The 20,548-nt window shown below is 51.6% G+C and overlaps 1 protein-coding gene across 1 annotated transcript in view; it reads right to left on the minus strand.

Moving 5' to 3' along the window:
* LOC104470913 (calcium/calmodulin-dependent protein kinase kinase 1-like) overlaps nt 1-20,548 on the minus strand; it is a 62,041-nt gene that overhangs the window by 21,725 nt on the left and 19,768 nt on the right. The window contains exons 4-8 of the mRNA XM_010086028.1: nt 20,333-20,384; nt 19,196-19,329; nt 18,580-18,616; nt 16,135-16,156; nt 14,149-14,247 (exon numbers count right to left, since the gene is read on the minus strand). Coding sequence (XP_010084330.1) covers nt 14,149-14,247; nt 16,135-16,156; nt 18,580-18,616; nt 19,196-19,329; nt 20,333-20,384 — 344 coding nt within the window. The remainder of the gene's footprint in view (nt 1-14,148; nt 14,248-16,134; nt 16,157-18,579; nt 18,617-19,195; nt 19,330-20,332; nt 20,385-20,548) is intronic.

Below are 20,548 nucleotides of genomic sequence, written 5' to 3' on the forward strand. Positions count from 1 at the left end.
CATGTGGCATACGAGTACATCCCTGGAGTTAAGTCAGTGAAAACTGGGGGGGTTGCACTGGGCAAGCAGGTACTCCAGACTTTTTATTATTTCTTCTGTATGGGAAAGTAAAAACAAAAGAAAAGAAAACAAAACCCCAAACCAATTCCCATATCAAATAACTATTTATTGTGTAAAACACATTCCCTGCCTTTGCGCAATCTAACAAAAGCAGAGGGAAGGTCCGGGCTGTTTGCCAGGTGCTCTGTGTTTGCTCAGTGCCCGTCTCAGCCCGGTACCCAGCGGGTCTGGGCTCTGCTGGCTGTCAGGCACAGGACGGATACAGACGTTGAACAAAGAAATAAGAGCTACAGCCTTTGCAAAAATCAAAGCCATCAAACACTGGGCTCAATGAACATTTCCACTTCCAGAGCAGAACACCCATGTGTTTGACATGAGGGTTAAGGACAGCGGGAGTCTCTGACTGTGACTGCTCAGAGGAGAGCATCAGCACCAGCGCCTGCGGGGCAGAGGAGCACAGCCTGAGCTTGCAGCAGTGAGCCTGACACGTCCCAGGGCTTGGCAATGCAGCCTCAGCCAGGCGCTTCTGCAAACCTGGCACACGCTGGAAATAACAAACTGGGCTGACGGTGCTGGGAGCGGTGTCCAGCCCACGCGCCGTGCTGCTTGGCCAGGCTGCCTGGGTGACCGTAATCAAAGTTCTTGTGCCAGCTGCCTCGGAAGACTTCTCCTATCTGCAAATCCCCTCCCCGATCCAGCTGCCTCGTGCAGAGGCAATAGTCACGAAGGGAAAAGGAGAGGGGACAGGAATTTACACCAGCTGGTGTAAATGAACAAGGCTCCATCACAGCTGTAAAAACTGTAAGAGCAGAGCTCGTATCTGCCAAGGAATTTATTTGTGTGGAGCTGCTAACCTGACAAAGGCAACCTGAAATCCCTTTTCTGTGGGCGTCCTCCCTGCACCGCTATCCAGAACGGGCTTCAGGCTCCAAAACACACGGTCTTATCCTCTCCCACGCTAGGGCAGTTCAGTACAATACAGGGCGGCAGAAAGAAGAGTAAAAGATTCCCCCCAAAATCATTCCCAAGTCCACTCATAGGCAATAAAAACCCACGTGTGTTTTGAGAGCTGCAGAAAGGCAGCAGGATTGCTCATCTGCACCATCAACACCACTAAGCTCCAAAAAATCTTCTAGCCCACCAACTTCTGCTGCAAGTCCAGATCTCCTGCAGACAGCACACTGCGGGGAGAAGGACGGGGAACGATAAATTCACCAGGGCTGGCCAAAGGCTGGCTGGCCAAGGGGTGGGATGTGCCTACAGTGACACAGGCACCACCGTCACACACTGCCGAAAGGAGCTGAGGGACAGCTGTCTTGCAGGAAAGCTGCTTGCTAAGCCAGCGTGATCTGCGTTTCCAGCTTAACACGCAGAGGAAACGATGGCTACAGTGACACAGGCACCACTGTCACACACTGCAAAAGGAGCTGAGGGACAGCTGTCTTGCAGGAAAGCTGCTTGCTAAGCCAGCGTGATCTGCGTTTCCAGCTTAACACGCAGAGGAAACGATGGTGTTATCCTTGCAGAACTCCAGAGGGAGAGCTAAGCACCTCAGAAATCAAAGCCTCCCACTAATGACACCCTCCAGACTGCTAATGACTGTACCGAAGGGACAACAACCCAGCAGAGCCACCCAAGGGGAGCAGGTGACAGCCACAGTCAGTTAAACACAACCACCAGCACAAATTAACCCTCTAATTTCACCAGCCTGAAGCGTCTGGGAGCAAGTTCCTTCCCTCTGTAGACATAGGAACAGCAGGTAGGAAAGGCAGCCTTGCTGGGATCGCTCTTCAGTGCCACTGGAAGCCAGGAGCAGAGGTCGCAGAAACAAAACACTCACCCTGTGTCATCACATGTGGTGACACAGCCACTAGCAAACAGGAGCAGAGCTGTGGGAGGCACAGTAGAGAAGGAAAAGCACTTCCAACAGAAATAAAACCCCAAATGTGCATTAAAGGAACATAAACAAAATATCTGTATCACCACACCTCAAACTGCTCCATGAGGGTTTGGGGATTTTCTTTTAAACCAGCCCGTGACCTCCCCTTAGTTCTGTCTATGGGGAACGGGGAACCCCCAAGCTGAGCCTGTGCCTTCCAGAGGGAACTTCCAGCTCCTGCGTCCTGCTCAGAGAGGCCACAACGAGACATTGGGGTTTTTTTTGCCTCTGACATTACAGAAGCAGTCAGAGAGCAGGCAGATGCCATCCAGCCAGGGGACGTGGGCACTGGATGCACGCAGCCTCGGGAAGGAGCATCCCATCGGTGCTCCCCTCCCAGGCCCCACATGCCACGCGCAAGGGGAACATCAACAGCCAAAAAACACTCGAATGCACCTGTCTGCATCCCTCCTGAGGTAAAAATCAATGCTGAGCTTGCCAAAGCAGAGCACTTTGCTGAAGCTGCTCTGGCAAACTGACAACACAGGTCCAGGTGTTGCTTTTCTCTGGAAAGGATTTTGCTCTTAAAAGCAGAAGGCAGCAGCTCAGTGGAACAGCTTCTCTGGGCTCCAAGATGCTCTGTATTTCCTGTTCCAACAGATCCGATTCAAAGAATAGATCAATACGTCTTCATAATGAAAACAATGTAATATTACAGAGCCCTTAGGAGAAAGTCAGATTCTGCAGCACCCCATTACATTCGGTTTTATTAGACCCATCCTTCACTTCCATGGGAAGGTAACAGTATTTCAGGCTTATTTGCATCTGAACAACCACCCCATGGATTTCTAGAGCGTTGTCTAGGCAAAGATCCCAAAGCACACTAGAAATATGTTTGTTAAACCTCACAGCCAGCCTCTGAACAAAGCAGGTATGACAGGTGAAGGTGCAGGTGCCACATTTTCATCACAACTTGTGTTAGAAAGCCTGACCGGGCACATGCGAAGCTGGATTGAGTCAAACCCTAGAGCCTTGGGGTGCTCAGAAACAAGGGAAATCATTCCTCAAAGTCTGGACTGTCTCCTGACTTTGGGCATGGAGTGCATGCGCCTAAGAAAAGGCTGCTGAAGGCTGATGCTATGTGCTGGAGAGATACAACCTGAGATTCAGAGCACTCGGGGTGCGAGCAATAGCTGGGAAAGGACCATCTTCCTCTGTCCTCTCGCCTTCAGAGCCTCTAACAGGTACGCTGCACCTACTGCCTCTAGTCGCCGGGATGAACCCATACTGGGGTGCTCAAATTTGAGCCGGTATGAAACAGCCACCCAAAATAAAAGGCCTCCAAGAAAATCTGGCTTTTCAGGGTTCTGTTTTGTTTCTTCATTACAACGGATTTTAACTCTGTTGGTATCAGCAGCATGGATACAGCAGTTTAGGTGTTTACGTATAAAACAGAGCACATCTGGAGTTTCTCGGAGCAATGAGGACGCAAGGTGTGCTGTGCTGGGGCTGCCTGCTTCTCCTGCTTTCACCCCTGCCCAACAGGGACAGAAAAAAAAAGCATCCGCAGCTTCAGGAAAAGCCGCCCGTGACCTTGCAGCTGGTCCTTTTGGCAGACTTCAGCCCAGGAGGGATTCTCTGAAAGCTTCTCCAGCCGCACACCTGGATCACTCACATCCTTTCAGCAGTTTCAGGCAGTCTGCACCCACTTCTTCCTTAACTTCATCAGCACCACAAACACTGTTTCTCACCTTGGCCCTAGACAGTGTATCTTTAATGCCAACACACTGTGTTGTAGTTTACACCACACAGCCGCTCACTCACCCTCTGCCTCCTGAGGCTGCAGGAGAGAATTAAAGGGGTGATGGGAAAGAGACTTGTGGGTTGAGATAAGAACAATTTAATAACTAATCTACGATAATATTGGAAATAGTAATAAAGATAATAGTAATATACACAAATTTACAAACGAGCAATATACAGTGACACTGCTCACCACCCGATGGCCAAGGCTCAGCCTGTTCCCAGCTAATGATCCCAGAGCAGGGAGAGTCCCAAATCTGCAATCCCAGATTGGAGATAAGAGCCCGAGTGTCCGAGAGACCAAGACAATCCTGAGAGAGGGGTGACCCGGAAGGAGACAACCCAGAAGGGGAGAGCCCTTCCAGATGGAGCCGTGCCGTGCATGGGATGGAACAGACCATGGGCCAGTTTGGGTCTCAGTCCTAACCCTGAGGTCGAATCCTGGGCTGGTCCCTGGGGCTGTGCTCCCTCCCAGCTCCTCCTGCCCCTGCAGACACGGGCACACAGAGAAGCTGGAAAGTCCTTGACTGTCCTGGCAGCAGCTCTGCCCATCAGTGTGTGATCAGCTTCTCCTCAGCACAAACCCAACCAGCCTCACACCAGCTGCTGGGAGGAGAGTTCACTCTGTCCCAGCTGAACCCAGGACAGGCTGTCACAGCTTCCTGGTGGCACTCTGCCATCCAGACACCTCCAAGCCTGCAAACGCTCTGGGTGCTGACTGTCCAGGGAATGAGCAGCTAGCTTGTACTTCCAGGTCAGAAAACACACCCATTTAGGACACCGCTTTGGGACACACTGAGCATCATTTCTGCAAAAAGCCAGTGGGTGACATGGGAATGGTATTGAAGGAAAGCACAGGTTTACACGCTTCTGAACTGGGGTTCAGCATCCCTGCAGAACCAACCTTGTGACAGTCAGAGCCAAATGACTTTGATAACTGCAAAATCAAACTCTTGCAGAAAGCCAGTACTCCAAATATCATCACCGTTAGCATGCACATTGTCCTGCGAGGATCTCACACCTTGGCTGTACCCCAGCCGCTCGGGAAGGTATGGGGCAGGCTGAGGTCCTGGAGCATCACGGCTTTAAACTCTGCTGTGGCTTAGAGATCCTGCAGCGCTCGTACCTCAAAGCGGGGTTCTAGGCAGGGGTGAATCCTCAGTGCTCTGGTACAGTAGATGGAGAAAGGGGCAGATTCCAGGGAGAATCTCTGCTGCTGGGCCAGCTGGCTCCTCCCTGGGCTCTCTGCAGGTCTCCTGCCTCCCTGCTCCATCATTGCTCCTTAGCAAAGCCCTGCTGAGCGCATCATTTCTTTCTGTTCAGTCCCTTGGCTGCCTTCAGTGGGACAAGGCAGCTTTTTTCACAACACGCAACTCATTTCACAAATGCTCCTCAATTCCAGATACCGCAGGCTATTTGGAGACTGCAGAGGCTTCCCTTTTCATGCAGAAGCAAAAAATTATACATCTAAAACTCTGCAATGCACTGACACATCCTGCTATTTACTGAGGGTGATGCTGAATGGATTAAAAACAGAATCCCATTCCCATTCAAGGGCAAAAGCAATCCATATGGTGCTACTGCAGAGTCTGCTTAGCATTACTCTCACATCACCCTTCTAGCAAAGAAATGATTTAACACCCTTCCAAGGAAACTGCTGCACCACCATCCAGGGCTTAAACCAGAAGGCTGTTCTTTGAAGCGAGCCTCTGTACCTGTCAGCAGTGCTCCGCTGAGAGAGACCGATGACACGGGTGGAGCGGGCTGTGCCAGGGGAACACCTTCCCTCCCACGCTCAGCTCATTGCAGGGGTTTCGTAAAGTCGCTGGGGCGAGGATCTCAGCTCTGATTCACTATTTTGCCACTCTTGCTGCATCCATTCCAGGTTTTACAACGGGGGATCCCAACACCCAGCACTGCCCAGCCCTTTGGAAAAGCTCAGCTTCCATTTGTGCTGCATCTTCAGCACCGAGTCGCCCACCGTGCCCCTGGCAGAAGGGATGAGGTACGGGACACTGTCGGTAGGAAGCAACAGGAAAGAGGAAGAAGAGAAGAAGGGGAAGAACCTTTAGCAAGGCTGCCCTTCCACACCTGCCCTCCAACCACAGGAGTGCACCATGCATCAGTCACAGAGGACACGCAGAGCTTCCTGCCATGGCTACACACGTGCCAGCACTCAAGGGAGCACTGGGGAGGCAGGGAGCAGGGCACATGCAGCAAGTACTGCCAGAGAAACCTGCCCAGTCTGTGCCGTGGGCTGCTCCTCACCCCAACAGGCAAATTGCCAGATCTTTAAGAGGCTCTAGCGCATCTCTCTGACCTGCTCCACGCTCATACAAAGTCCATATCAATCAGTATCAGCAGCACTTGCAGCTACATGAAAGGTTTTTTGTTTCGGCTTTTTTTTTAATCACAGGGTTCTGCACATGATAAAACACAAGCCAGCCCCTCTTCCCCTGGTGGTGTCATTGATATAGAATCACAGAACGGTTGGGGTTGGAAGGGACCTTAAAGATCATTGAGTTCCAACCCCCTGCCATGGGCAGGGACACCTCCCACTAGCCCAGGTTGCTCAAAGCAAAAAAACCCCAAACCTCCAGCACCTTGTAGCTGTAGTTGCAGTTGAGAGCCCCACCTCGACATGTTGCCTTTTGCGGGGCTCCTGGCTTGTGCAGGCAAAAGGCAGGAACAGAGAAGGAGCAGCTCCCCATTTCCCACGTGGGAACGGAGCCACAGATGGATCACGTAGCTCACTGGGAGTTAGAGTGGAGCATGCAGCAGCTCCATCACGGACTCGTGTCCCAGCCCTGCTGACCCACACCAACAGGAGGCCTGAGGAACTCACCTCTGCCAAGAGTCAAACCAGATCAAACCCATCTGTCTACACCACTGATGCCTGAGAGCGCCTGCCCGCCCCTGGCTTAAGTTGCAGCAGGCATTCTTCAGAATAGACAAGCTTATGTTTACTCAGCTGTTGATTTATTTGCTTCAATTTCCTTTTAAGATAATGGCAATTGGACTCACATATTGATGATAAAGTAGCTGAAGCCTTATCTCAGAAAAGCCAGCTTTGATCTGCACCTCGGGCACTTCACAACTGCTCCAGGCTCAGTGTGCCGGGCTCCAGCGCATCGCAGGCGTTCATACAGGCGCCCTGCAGAGAACCGCTGCTGGAAAGGCAACTTCCCAACAGCTTTACCTGCGTGTCATGACCCTCCCTGCAAACCAATAGCTCCGATGAGACAAGCGCTCCTCTGTAGAGAGCCCCAGAATTGCCACCCTTAGTTTCCCTGGACACAGTTGCAGCAGGGAAATTGTGCATTTTCTATAGCAAACGCAGGAAATAGTTTTTTCTTCCTTTCAGCCACACTAACAACAACTGTTTCAGCTTCTCGGGAGCTGGATAAAATATTGATCTTGCAGCTAAACAGCAGAAGGGACAGCCACTATGCTTCATCCTGACTGTGCAAGTCAGCAGGGTCTTCCCCCGGGTCAAGCTTGCGTGTGTGTTCTGCACTAAGCGTCACAGCCCCGCCACCTGCTCAGACAAGCCTTGCGGTTGCTTCCTCCTATGCCTTGCTTAGGCTCTTACTAAAGGAAGCTACTCATGTCCCAGTCCTAAACTGGGATACCTGCCTGGTATATCCCTCATGTCTTTTGATGAGTACGCTTCTCCCTCACCACCTCTCCTGCGGCTCCCACATATGTCCCCTGCCCTGGGGAAGAGTTGAAGATATCTACTCCTTGTGTTGAAGCAAACATCTGCTCACAGTAAGGAAAACATTTCTGGCCAGCAGACAGCAGCCTTACCCTGGAATAAAATCCTCCCCTGTTAGTACTGGTTTCCACTGTTCATCTGCCAAAGCAAGCTGGCACGACATCGAATTCACCTTCACTCAGCAAACTCACTCACTGTGCAGTTATTAAACATAAGTCACCACTGAGTCAATCCAGAAGGAAGTTTTACTGCCTCTAAGAAGTCAAACCCGTGTTCAGGTATCACCAGATCTGGGATATCCACAGGAAAACAGCCGAATATCTGTCTTTGTCCAGCAGACCTGTAGCCTTTGTTGCGGGGAGGGATACCTCAATTCCTGCAGTGAATATTTTCAGGCACGTCCACTGCAGAAGACGACTCTGAAATACTGTTGTGCCCTCAATTCCTAAGGCTTGGAGGGCTCCAGGACTGCCAGCTGCTTCTAACGGATGGTCAAAGGGGTGGAAGGACACCTGGCACAGACAAGAACTCTGCAGCCTTGAAAAGCCACCCCTGAAGTAAGATGTGATTGAGGTCTATAAGCCAGGGGTGGCACAGAGTTCCCAAGTCACTCCTGGCATCAGCTGAAACCCGCAGGATCAGACTCAGCCCTGAACAGAGCTGCTCCCCACGGGATGAAAGTAGCAGGCAGCAGACAATGAAGATTTACGCAAGTTTAAAAAAGAATTGGACAAATGAATGGAACAATATCAGATGCTATGAGATAAAGACACATTTGGCCGAGGAGATGACCGAGTGACTGATGTTGGGTGCTGGAAGGCGTGCAGGGTGCACGGCTGCTGGGGGGTCCCGGCTGGGAGGCTCCCTGGGCTGACGTGCCGCTGCCCGGCTCTGCGGGGAGGGCTGTACTCACCTCCCGCCTTCCAGGACTGACCCCTGCCACGGCTGCTAACTCCTTCGGTGACTATTCACTATCCAGCATATCCAGCCGAGGACCACCGGAAAAGCAATGTTTGCCTTACTAGGAGGGAGGCTGAAGCTTAAATAACCCCAGACAAGCGCTGCTAGAGGGGAGTGACAAGTGGAAAGGGAGGTAATTGCACATATCCCCAATTCACAGAGACGCTTAAGCACATGCTCTAGTTAATGACACAAATAATCCGGCAAAACTTTTCCATCCAAAGCACTTTAGTACGTTCTGAAATTACCACTCCAGTGGTACTCACAGCAAGCGGCCAGCCCCCCTCCCCAGTTCCCGAGGGGGTGTGCTGTGCCGTCAGTGCGGGGGAAGTCTTGCAAGCGGGAGCAAAAGCACTTTCCTTCCTAGGGCCCATTTCCCAGGATGGGAATTAAAGTTTGGGTGTGCTTAAATGACTCCTGAAATGGTCCGCACAACAGAGCCCAGGTCTGAGACAGGTCTATGAACACTATTCCCAGACATTGCCAATCTGCTTATGTTTCTTGGCTCTGTAGATCCTTAACAAGGTAAATATCTAACTCCCAGTTTTTACCGCCTTTCAACGCCACTATTTTGCAAATCAAGGTTAGCTTCTCCAGTGCATTATTTCAGTGCAACACTGGATTCTGCACTGGTCTGCCTTCTTCCACCCTCCACGTGGGCAAGCTGTTAACAGGGAGGGTGTCTGGAAAACTCTTGACCTTGGTGATTCTACAATTCTATGAAAACAGAACAGGTGAAGCAGTAATAATATTACCACACTTAAGCTCAAAATATTTTCCCAGCAGTTCAGGGGCCAGAGGAAAGGGCACTCTACCATGGGCAGACCTCCCCAGCTCTCAGACCTCGAACCCACCCCTGTTTCTTCAGCTCAGTGAACAGGGCTCAGACCGTGCGTGGATCAAAGAGCACTTCCCAACGCACTAAACCCAGAAACGCAGCCAAAAGCGGTGACAAAGCAAGGTGGCACTGTGCTGTTGCCTGGATGGAGGAGCTCTCTGCTCTTTCCACAGCATCCGTCCCTAAGCCAGGCTTCCCATCTGGCCCAGGATGGTTCTGCTCTCATCACGCTGACCACTGCATCCCTCCAAATACTCCTCCCCAGAGCCTCTCGCAGGAGGCCTCCACCCCAGGTATGCATAGAATCACAGGATGGTTTGGGTCCAAAGGGACCTTAAAGCCCATCCAGTGCCACCCCCTGCCATGGGCAGGGACACCTCCCACTAGCCCAGGTTGCTCAAAGCCTCATCCAGCCTGGCCTTGAACCCCTCCAGGGATGGGGAGTTCAGTCCCCACAGACACACTACGGCTGCCACCACCAGTAATTTACAAGGTCAGCTCACATTTCCCACCAGCTTGGCTCCTGCAGCCTCCTCCCACTCACCACCTGCCACTTGCACCAAGAGCAGTGCGCTGGCCTTGCAGGCTCCGGCAGGAATCCAGTTTGCAACTTCTAATTTAATAAAACCCAACCAGCAATGATGCATTTGCTGCTGTGACGACTGTGAGCTTCAAGCAGCTGCATGGTTATTGAGTCTCCCAAATTACATAACAATTATGTACGCTTACATTGAAGTTACCTTGCAATCCCTACATTGCCTGGCAACACTTTTCCTTCTGTGTGCACAAATGGTGCGCTTTTCCTCTGTAATTACATAATAATTGCCATGCATTTACCCAGCAGTTCTGAGAGAACACCATTTTAAACCTTCATTCGCTAATAAAATAAGTGGTTACTCAATAGCCCAAAAATAAAGCACCCTATCGTTCCTGCTGCTGGGAGCATTTGGGCATCCTATAATTTCTTGCCCTGTTTCACTCCCTCTGCCTAGGATTACCCACACTTCACTTTTTCTTTTTGACTATCTTCTAAACGTAAAGTTTCCTCTGAGCAGGAGCTGTTACACCAGCAGCACCCAGCACAGCAGAGCCCAGATCTCCCACCTGGGGCGTACAGGTTCTGCTATCGTATGAACGTTAATGAAAAGATCAAAAGCTGCAGTCTTCACCCTTCAAACTCTACTGAAAAAGTCTCGGGCTTCCCATTCATATATATATATACACACACATACATACATATATACATGTTTCTACCTACTTCCTGGGGTGACCTGACAGATTTTGGCAGCACCTGGAGACTTCCGGACTGTCACAGTCTTGCAAACACTGATTTCATCCCCACCCGCTGGTTTTAGACAAACAAAACGAGGTGGTGTTGCATTGCAACGTGGAGATGAACTGGGGCACTGCAAACCACCTTCCACCCTGGCAAGATCCATCACTCCCAGAGACGTGTCTTCTGCAGGTGTTTGAAACCAGGTGAGTCTTCAACAAAAGCGAGGGGCTTGCTCTGGCTCCGAGGAGCTGCTGAGCTTGCAGGGGCCTCCAGAAATCAGTGAAATGAAGGCAGACATGGCTCAAAGCACTACAGCAGCACGAAACAATCCTTTTGACACAGGTCCATGGTGTTTTTTTGAAAGCACATTTGAAAGAAGCCCCTCTGGTTTGTGACAGAAGCAGCTATTTATTTCCTAAGGCTGGAACAGCTGGAAAAAAAAATCTCACCTTGGACTAACCAGGGCGGGTGACACGGCCTCACACATGTCTGACCTCTCATGCTTTGCACTGCTCATTGACTGGGGGTGACAATCGCTTGCTCAAGCGTCCTTGTCCCTCCCTGCCGACTGCTCTGCCTTCATTTTCGCCACCAGAACTGTGCGTTTGCACTGTGAAAGTCAGCCAGGTTTATAGAAGGTTGTTTGTCATGGCCAGACAACCTAGATCAGAACCTGGCCCAGCGCAGCCACCTCTGCCATCAGGTCAGCACAGTGATAACCTCAATGACGATGGGGACAAGCTGCTGGAGGAGAGATAAGGACAGAAGAGGAGCCACAGCAAAGGCCCACGTACCCCAGCACCCTGTCTCCTGCCAGGGTCAATAGCTTGGGGAAAAGCATCAGGCAGAGAAGCGCAGCACCTCTGGTACCCACACTCCCTGCCTCAGGCAGCCTGACGGCACACTCTGCCTGCATCCTCACATTTCAGTGTCCTTGATGCTCTTGTACACATCTGTCTGATCACGTGGAGCCCATTTCGTTCTGGCACCTGCTATCTCCCCTAATACTGGATTTCATGGTTTAGTTACATGCTACATGAAAGAGTAATTCCTCCTGGTTTAAACTTGCTACCTGATTATTGTCTGCTTAGTTCTTGTTTCTTGAGACAGAGAAGATGCATTTCCTGTTCATCACTTCCTTGACACTTCAGATTTTGGAATCCTCTGTCATATCACCCCTTCCCATGATAATTTTCAAATCTGAAGAGCTTTGGTCTTCTCTCTGTACAGACGATGTTCCAGGACCATCCTGATCACCCATCTCAGGCTTGAAGTTCTAAGAGTAGCTCCTGAGACAGGCTGAGCCAAGTTGCACAGAGTATTCAAGATACTCCTTCCTTGTATCCAAGGGCTCTTACAGATCCAGATAACTGTATAATGGCATTTGCTGTTTTCTCCTCTATTTCACTCCCAATAATTCCCTTAATCTTGTCAGCTTTGTTGAATGTCACTAAGTAATGAGCTGGCATTTTCAAGAGAACTATCCAGAATGAAGCCTGAGTGAGAACAGCTAATTTAAAGCCTGTCACAACGTATGTATTTTTAGTGTTGTTTCTCTCCCTCATGCATTACCCTGTAGTCAGCAACATGGATTTTTTTATCTGCCATTTTATCATGCCGTCACTTGCTATCACGGCATCTTCCTGCCAGTCTCCAGACAGTTCTAACAATGACTGTCCTGAATAGATGTCATCACCAATCTCTCTTACTGCACTCTCCCCTTCTTCTGGTCATTTAGGAATATATTGACCAACCCAGGCCACGTTATGGATTCCTGTTTAACTGCACTAGTGACTTTTCTCCACCGTGAAAGCTGCATTCCTGTTTTCCTGCGTGTCTAGATATTAATCCACATCCAACTAGAGAGACTCACAAGCTTTTTGAGCTACTGTTTAACGGATTTCATCAAAAGCTTTGCAGCAATTGAATCACAACGTAGTAACAGGATCACCTTAGCTGCACGCTTGCTGTTTCCTCTGAAAACTAACAGATCTGTGAGGCATGACCTGCCTCTGCAAAAGCTGTATTGACTCTTCCTCCTTCCAACCACGGTCAATTCTTTAGTGCATCAGTGTGCAGAGAGAGCAGCCAAATGATGAGAGCACTGAACTTTATGGAGGACTGTCAACAAGGAGGACAGCAGCATCAACCAGGCACAGAGACAAATGCAGCTCACCAGTTTGTCTGACAATGCACCCAGCTGGTGCACGAGCAGTAACTGCAGACCAGCCGACTCACGGGTACCTCCACGCTACGCGGGTCCCTGGTAGCACCCTGAGCATGAACCAAGCAGGGCTGAGGATAAAGGCAGGAACTTCTGCTGGAAAAGGGAGAGAAGGGGCTCAGGCTAATGTGGGTGAGCAACAAGGGATCTCACTTGTGTTCTGACTTGGTGACAACGCTGGCAGGAGGCTCAGGAGGGGGAACGTGCAGTGGAATATGTTTAGACACAGCATGGGAGCAATGCCAGCTACCAGTGCCACACCGCGTCAAAGCACCAGGCTCTCTGACCCACGCTCCTTCCCGGCGTGGTGCCAATGTGCCCTGCACCCAGAAAGGCCCAGCTCCACTGTGCTCCCTGCTCTCAGAGGTCTGCCTTACAGAAAAGAAGGCAACCAGCAATTTCATGGGTATCCTCCCACTGCAGGTGCAGGTCAGAAGAGAAGCCCAGCCACGAAGCCTGCAGCACAAAGTCTGCAGAAAGTGAGCAAAACGCACCATCCAACAGCCTCGTATCCCCCGCTGCAGAGAGTGAGAGGTTACACGGACGTGCCAGCTCTGCTCCAAGTCCACGAGGGGAAACACCAGCCAGCCCTCGGGGTCCACGCTCGCAAGATTCAAGCACACAGACCACTTGTGTCTTCAATTCAGGGACTCCTCTTCTCCCATGCCTGCCAGGTTCATGCCAGCAGGGTCACCTCAACTACAGTGGGGCCAGAAAAATCCCTGGTGTCATTTACAGCCCTACTGTGGCCTCCTTGTACTCTTAGGACGGGTGCTCAGCAAAGAATCTGGCCTCAGCCACACTGAGAGAAGATTTACAAAACTCAGTGCTGATAATTAAACAGGCTACAAACAGGAAACTTGCCACTGGAGTCTCTGGACAGAGCCTGGGACCACGCTCGAGTCACCACCTCCCTGAAAGGGCGCAGCAACGCTGGGCTCTCGTCACCACATGCTGCAGAGGGAGCAGGTAAGGGTAGATGCCCTCCTAGCGCCCCTCACCAGCTCTCCCACGGCTGGCACTTGCCCTGCTAAGCTGGAGACAGCAATTTGTTCCAGCTGAAGGTAACTGACTCAGTCCGTGTCACTGCAAACACCCGTTTTCTGGCTCTGCTACTGCCTTCAGAGATGTTCTCCAAAAACAGACAAAGAAGAAAAGAGGAAGCCGCTATTTTCCTCATGTTCCTTGTAAGGAATGCCTGTTCCCAGCATCTGTGACACTGCTGGCGTAAATCCGAGCTGAGAGGGGCCACCACCCACTGCACACCCTGTCACATGCAGTTAGAGCAGACCTCGTTCACCCGACCGACAGCCCGCCAGAGTCGAGAGGCTTCTCCCCAGCTGGGCAGGAGGCTGACGCACGTGTTCTGCAAAGCTGCCGTCGGTGCTGGTGGTACTCACAGTACTCGATGCCCAAGACGATGTCTCGGAAGTAGAGCCGAGCCTGCTCCTCGCTGAAGGGCTGGTCGCTGGGTACCTCCATGACAGGCCTGTTGGGAAGAGAGACAGTAACTAAGCACTTTGCAGAATGGCAGCAACCCTCCTGGCTGGTGGAATTTCATGTTCTCCATCACCACGTCCCCAGCACTGAGGGCCAGGCTCCCAAGAGGTTCTGGGTGCTGTGACACAGGACGGAGACACAGCCATCCTTTCTGGATGTGGTGACACCAAGGTTAGGGAGCTCAGCTGGTGACCCTGAGCCAGCGTGAGCCACAGAGGCCTCACCAACACCGGGATTAACTGCTGCTGTCTGCACAAAATAGGGCAAACACTTCATTCACCAAGAAAAGCGTAGTGAGAGGACAACACTGGATCTGGCCTTTGGTTCCTCGCTAAAGCTGCTCAGGGCTGTGGGCACCAGCATCACCAGGAGGTACCGGGCAGCAGTGGGGACAGGGTGCCCGTTGCTGTGTACCGACGTCATACCTGCTGGGGCTCCGCCCTGAAGCAGCATCAGCGTGCAGCAAGTCTAAACCAAGGCAGAACCCAGACACAAACCCCTGGCTCAAAAGGTTAGTGTATTCCCAGTGCATTGTGCTAAACTCCTTTGAAAACCTACTGAGCTGTTCAGGGTTCAGCCCCCACCAGAGCTCAGCCATTCAGCCCTACACAGCCACGGTTACCGGCTCAGCTTCTGCTCTCCCTTCCTTTGCATGCCGCCGCTGCTGAGAGCTGCACAGTATCCTCTAAAATCCCCTCTTCTGCCTGTGCCTGCCGAAAGCTGAGGGCAAAGAGGCTGTCAGAGCTAGTCAGCATCTCCTCTTCCCCAGCGGACAAACGGCAGGAGCTGAGGACTGGGCATTAATCCTGCTTGTGCTCGGCAGCTTGACCTTGCATTTGAACACACACCCACCAACCTGGGCTGGATTTAAGTGAGCGCTCCTGAGACACCGTCCTTGGGGGCCAAGCTCTAGCCAAGAACAGCCCATCGCCAAAACCAGGCTCTGCGGCTCAGCCCCCTGCAGCAAATCCTCCCTGCGGCCTTTCTCTCTTCTCTCTTGCTGCCCATTTGATCGATGACCTTCATCTCTCCTTCGCCACTTCCTTCCCTCCCTCTTCACGCACATTTTTCTGCTGCCAAAACCAGGGAGAAATAACGCGAGCGGCAGGACTGACAGAGCCGCTAATGGAGTCTAATTGTCTCCTGCGAGAAGCAGACAGGCTGCGCTCGGCTGAGCTGCGCGTTCCCTGGCCGCAGCTGATGACACAAGCTTTATTCTCCCCCTCTCCTACAGGACAGTCATCAGCCTGGTCACCAGGGAGACTGGGGAGCCTCTCACCAGCCACCTGCTGGACCTGGCAGCCTGCAAGAGGCTCGCTCATGGGGCCAGAGAGAAAAATAACCCTTCCTGGAATCTCCCCCATCCTGAATGCAGCTCCTCTGACCTTGCTGTGACTCTGCAGAGCTGCAAAACCAGAGCAGGTGTAGCACAAAGCAGCAAGGAGACCCCCACCACCTTATCGCTTCTCCTGCTATGGAAAAATGTGCCAACAAAGGGACAAAGTGAGGCAGCGGGTGGCAGGTAACCACTGATGCAGCCACACGCCCCTTGTGCCAGAGGAAGCCGTGATGTGGCAGTTACCCCCATCTTCCTACTAAAACCTTTTCTTCCAGGCACCTGATGGGGAATTAGCATCAAATTTGTTTTCTGGATGAAAGCCTGACATCAGGACACATCCTCCCAGCCCATGGCCATCCACCACATCATTCCCGGCTGTAGCAGTGCAGAGGCAACCACAGCTGGGTTCTGCCTCCTCTGCGCTTGCCCGCAGACAGCGGTGTGCCCCACTGCACATGTCAAACCTGCATCTCACCTGGGAAGCTAATGATGAACACCAAAAGTTTCAACACAAGGGATCCCAGAAAAGCTACTTACCCTTTCCTCAGGAGATCAAACACTGCAAGAAAAGGAAATCAAACCATGAATGAATCAGAAGAGGGGCTGGGCTTATTCATTTTTTAGCACCTACAAACCCACATCCATTCCCATACCTGCCAAGCCAATTTATCTCCGCTCATTTCTCTTCCCTCACCCATTACCAGGACACCGGAGGATGCAAAATGAAAATATTAATCTCTTCAGCAAATACAAATATCCCCCCCTCCTGCCAGCTCCACATATGGAGCTGATTTATCAACCACATTTCTGCTGCTTCCGGTGTCAGCCCTCGCTGATTTGAGCCCTTATTCTATACCTTCAGGGAGGGTGTTTGGTGTGATACTTCTGCTAAATTGCCACTACTGAACAAGATGCTGTAAGAACATGTTGCTCCATTGCTGCTGTATCAATCAGCAGCACACATGTCAGACAGAAACACTCCCTCGCAGGAGCAACTGGAGAGGACTTGTTGGTTTCAGCTGAGGTTTGTAGAGCACAGGAGTTTTTATGTCTGGTTAGGGGGTTAAATGGGGGCTTGCCCCAGCATGGGTTAGTGGTGATGTGTTTTCCTGGTCCTGCCTTTGACCTGTTCTGCAAACAGAAGGATCTGCCTTTATCCAGCTGGAGAGCTCTTTCCTCATGAATTACTGCGGGATTTCTCAGAATCATGGAATAATGGAATCATTCAGGTTGGAAAAGACCTTTAAGATCATTGAGTCCAACCGTAAATTTTCACACCTCCCAATAAATTTGAGCAGATTGCCCCCCCCAAAGCACCAGGCTTACAGCTGCCGTGTTAGACCAGCTGAAGGTACAAATGCAACAAGCCAGACTGCACCGGCTCATCTTGCTTCCCCGTCAGAGAAGCTGCAGCTTATGGCATCGCTTAATTAATCAATCATCTCATGCCGTTGCAGGTTGCTCCAATTTCTATTGGCACCCTCCACCCCCAGCCTTCTTCCCAGGAGGCAGCAGAGAGTGCTCACAGCAGGACTTAACGCCAGCAGCAGCTGGCAACAAGCAAACTGCACTGTCTCTGGTTTTGCTTTGCAGTGGGGGGCATTTTTGGAAAGAGAAAGGTGCACTTAGCGGCTTGATCAGCAGGAGGGAGGAAACCCACTTGCAGAAGGCTCAATCCTGAGTAGTGCTGAGGACCCACAGCTTCTCCTTGCTGCAAAGGGGAACTACAGACAGGAGCTTGATTTTCCTGCACCACTCTGCCTGAACCACTCATGGGATCCCAAAGGGGGGTAAAGAGGTGATGGGGCACGGATAACATGGACACAGCCACTGGTCCCTGCCCAGGGACCAGTGCAACCTCCCCAGGACCCCCAATGTGACCAAGAGATTTCTCACTTGTCCTGCTGCTATTGCTGCCGTTTCTGGGACTGTTATCTTGCTCCACAGGGAGAGCTTGGTTTTTCTTTTCTGCAGCTTTTTGAACTTCCTTATGCATTTGTTTTCATTCAACAAATAGCTTGCTATCTCATCTTTCCCCTTCTCTCCATCCCCAGGAGTTCAGCCTTTAAACAGCAGCCTCAGCTGCCCTCCCCAGGATTGCCGTGCTGCCAGAGTGCCACTGGGGCTTCAGCTGAAAGGGAAAAGTGGCTTTTCAAAGGCAAATAGCTTCATTTGCTAGGCAGAGCCCCCTTTCACATGCAGCTTCAAAAAGCATCCCATAATTATTTCATGAGAAGCAGCCTTTGAGCCTGTCTCATCAGGAAACAGGGAAGCAGAGAGATAAGGGGGTCAGACAGCCCCCTTCTCTGGGCCATCTCAGAGGGCACCTCACTGCCCCCCAGGCCTGTCCCCCCAGGTTTTGCCCCAATTGGGGTTAGGCTGTGGCTGGCACTTCCAAGGTTTGCAGGAGAGGAAGACAAAAACGGAGGGAAATTCCCTGCTCTCTGCACAAATGCAGAGCCAGGTGTGGTCTCCACTTGAGCACCCCACGGCAGGGTCTGGGCTCAGAGGCTGAAGGCGGGAGTGCTGCTGTCTTAGGAGGTCCTGAGGCTCAGGGGGGTGGTCCGTGCCGCTGCAGGGGTCACAGGGAACACTGAGACAAGACTGCTTTCTGAAGTCACTGCTGCTGTCAGGAGGAGCCTGCAGAGACCATCCCCATACCAGGAGGATGACAAACCACCCCGCACCCTTCCCCCTCCTGGCTTTAGGAACCCACACATCCACAGGGGAGGGCAGAGCCACTGTCACATCTTTGTAGTGTCCCCGTGGCAAGGAGACGGGTGCAGCTGTACTAAGACACAGGACTGCCTCTCCCTACTGCAAAGGGCCCTTCCACCCCAGCCGCCTTTACAGGTGTTTAACTTTCCAGAAAAAACAAGTCTGCTGAAGTTGGTACAACTTTCCTGACCCCGAGTCCTGGCAGGCGTTACTCACATCACCAGGTCTAAACCCAGAGTTCTGTTAGCACAGACACTCACGTACCCATGTACAAGTTGTCCTCTGCAGGATCGTCAAGGACCTGTAATTGATAACAGAAAAACAAGGGGAGAGGGGAAAAAGAAAAACAGAAAAAAAATGATTTTTTTAATCAGCTAACATTTTACTGTTCCCTGTACACTGTGCTGAGCATTGAGAAGGATTTGGGCTGATATTTAGAGATCCCTGCAGAGAGACAGGCTTTGAAGGACACAGGATTTCTCGTCTCCAGGAAAATCTGGGCTTCTGCCTATATCTGGAGAAACAGCCGACCAACAAAGGCACTGCTTGTCCTAATCTGACCTCAGCCAATATTGAAAATGGCACCGCAGCCTTGCACTCATGCACCTTCCCAGGCTTGTCTACACACAGGTTACACCGGTCAAAGCTTGCTGCTATTCCTGCCAGCACAGCCCGCTGCCTTCTCTTGGGCACCAGCCCAAACCCCGGGATGCCACTTTGTCATACATAATCGTATAATCTTGCTTGGAATGACCAGCCTAAATTTCTGAACAACTGTTTTAAACCAGTTTTGGCTGAAGTAGCAGTAGTTGAATAAAGATTCTCCTGTAATATAAACCAGATTTGTTTCAGCGTAGCTTAGCGGGGAGAAGCAGCTCACCTCTATCAGTTTAACGATGTTGACGTGGTCCAGTTTCTTTAAGATGGCTATTTCCTGATAGACTCTGTCCAGTGGTGCCATGGGTTTTGCCTGGTCTCCGGAGGATGCTTTCGACCCTCTGGGAGGAGGCCGACCTGCAATCACGATACCGTGGTGAAGAACAACTCACGCTTCAGCAGCGCCTGGCACGCAGGAGTGAGCAGCCAGTGGCCTCTGCAGGATACCTCCAGCTATTCTGGAAGATCTTAACACCTTCTTTTCATCCCAAACATTACAGCCTGCACCTGCAACAGATCTCCAAGCCCTGTTTAGACCAGCTCCTGCTGGCTTGCCAGCCTGGTCTGTTTGCCAGGTACCATGGAGGCCACGGAGATGGTCCAAGGCTGGAGCAGCTCCCGTGCGAGGACAGGCTGAGAGAGTTGGGGGTGTGCAGCCTGGAGAAGAGAAGGCTCCGGGGAGACCTTCCAGCACCTTCCAGTGCTGAAAGGGGGCTACAGGAGAGATGGGGGGGCTCTGGATCAGGGGGTGGAGGGACAGGACAAGGAGGAACGGCTTAAAAAGCTGAAAGAGGGGAGATTGAGAAGAGATGTGAGGAAGAAATGTTTTCCTGTGCGGGGGGTGAGGCAGTGGCCCAGGGTGCCCAGAGAAGCTGTGGATGCCCCATCCCTGGAGGGGTTCAAGGCCAGGCTGGATGAGGCTTTGGGCAACCTGGGCTAGTGGGAGGTGTCCCTGCCCATGGCAGGGGGGGGGACTCGTTGATCTTGAAGGTCCCTTCCAACCCAAACCATCCTGTGATTCTACCATGGCTCTGCCACCAGAGCTATCTGAGGGGGCAGGAGAGCCCCTGGGAGGAGGAGGTCTGCTCTGCCTAACTCCCAGCACTTAATTAGGCTTCATAGATGGTGAACAGGGAAGATTCAGCACTTCAAAGGGACTCAGAAAATCAAAGCCAGGAACCTAATTACCAAGTGCGGTTGTGCCTGCCTCTTCACTACCCACTGCATTTTAACCAGCTCCCCAACTACTTGGGCAGCTTTCAAATGAGGCCAAGTTCTTCAGTCCTTGAAAACAACATTTCTGCAGAGAGGTTTGCCTGGCTGAGGACAACAGGTGGGCCTCCAAATGTGAGATACCTACGTGGAAATCCACATTGCTTCAAGAGCTTCTTTTTGGAAAGGACTTTCATAGCCTGAAGGAAGAAGAAAAAGCAGTGTTAAAATTGAAGAAGAGCCAAAGTGCTCATTGCTGTGACCCAGGAGTATGCTGGGCACCAGGTTCTGGCTCTGGCTCTGGTCTGTTCTTCAACCTAGAGAAAAAGTCTCGTGGTTAGTGGTGGGCCCAACCGCCACACAA

The sequence above is a fragment of the Pterocles gutturalis genome, unplaced genomic scaffold (genome assembly GCF_000699245.1).
Source record: "Pterocles gutturalis isolate BGI_N339 unplaced genomic scaffold, ASM69924v1 scaffold35050, whole genome shotgun sequence".
Lineage (NCBI taxonomy): Eukaryota > Metazoa > Chordata > Aves > Pterocliformes > Pteroclidae > Pterocles > Pterocles gutturalis.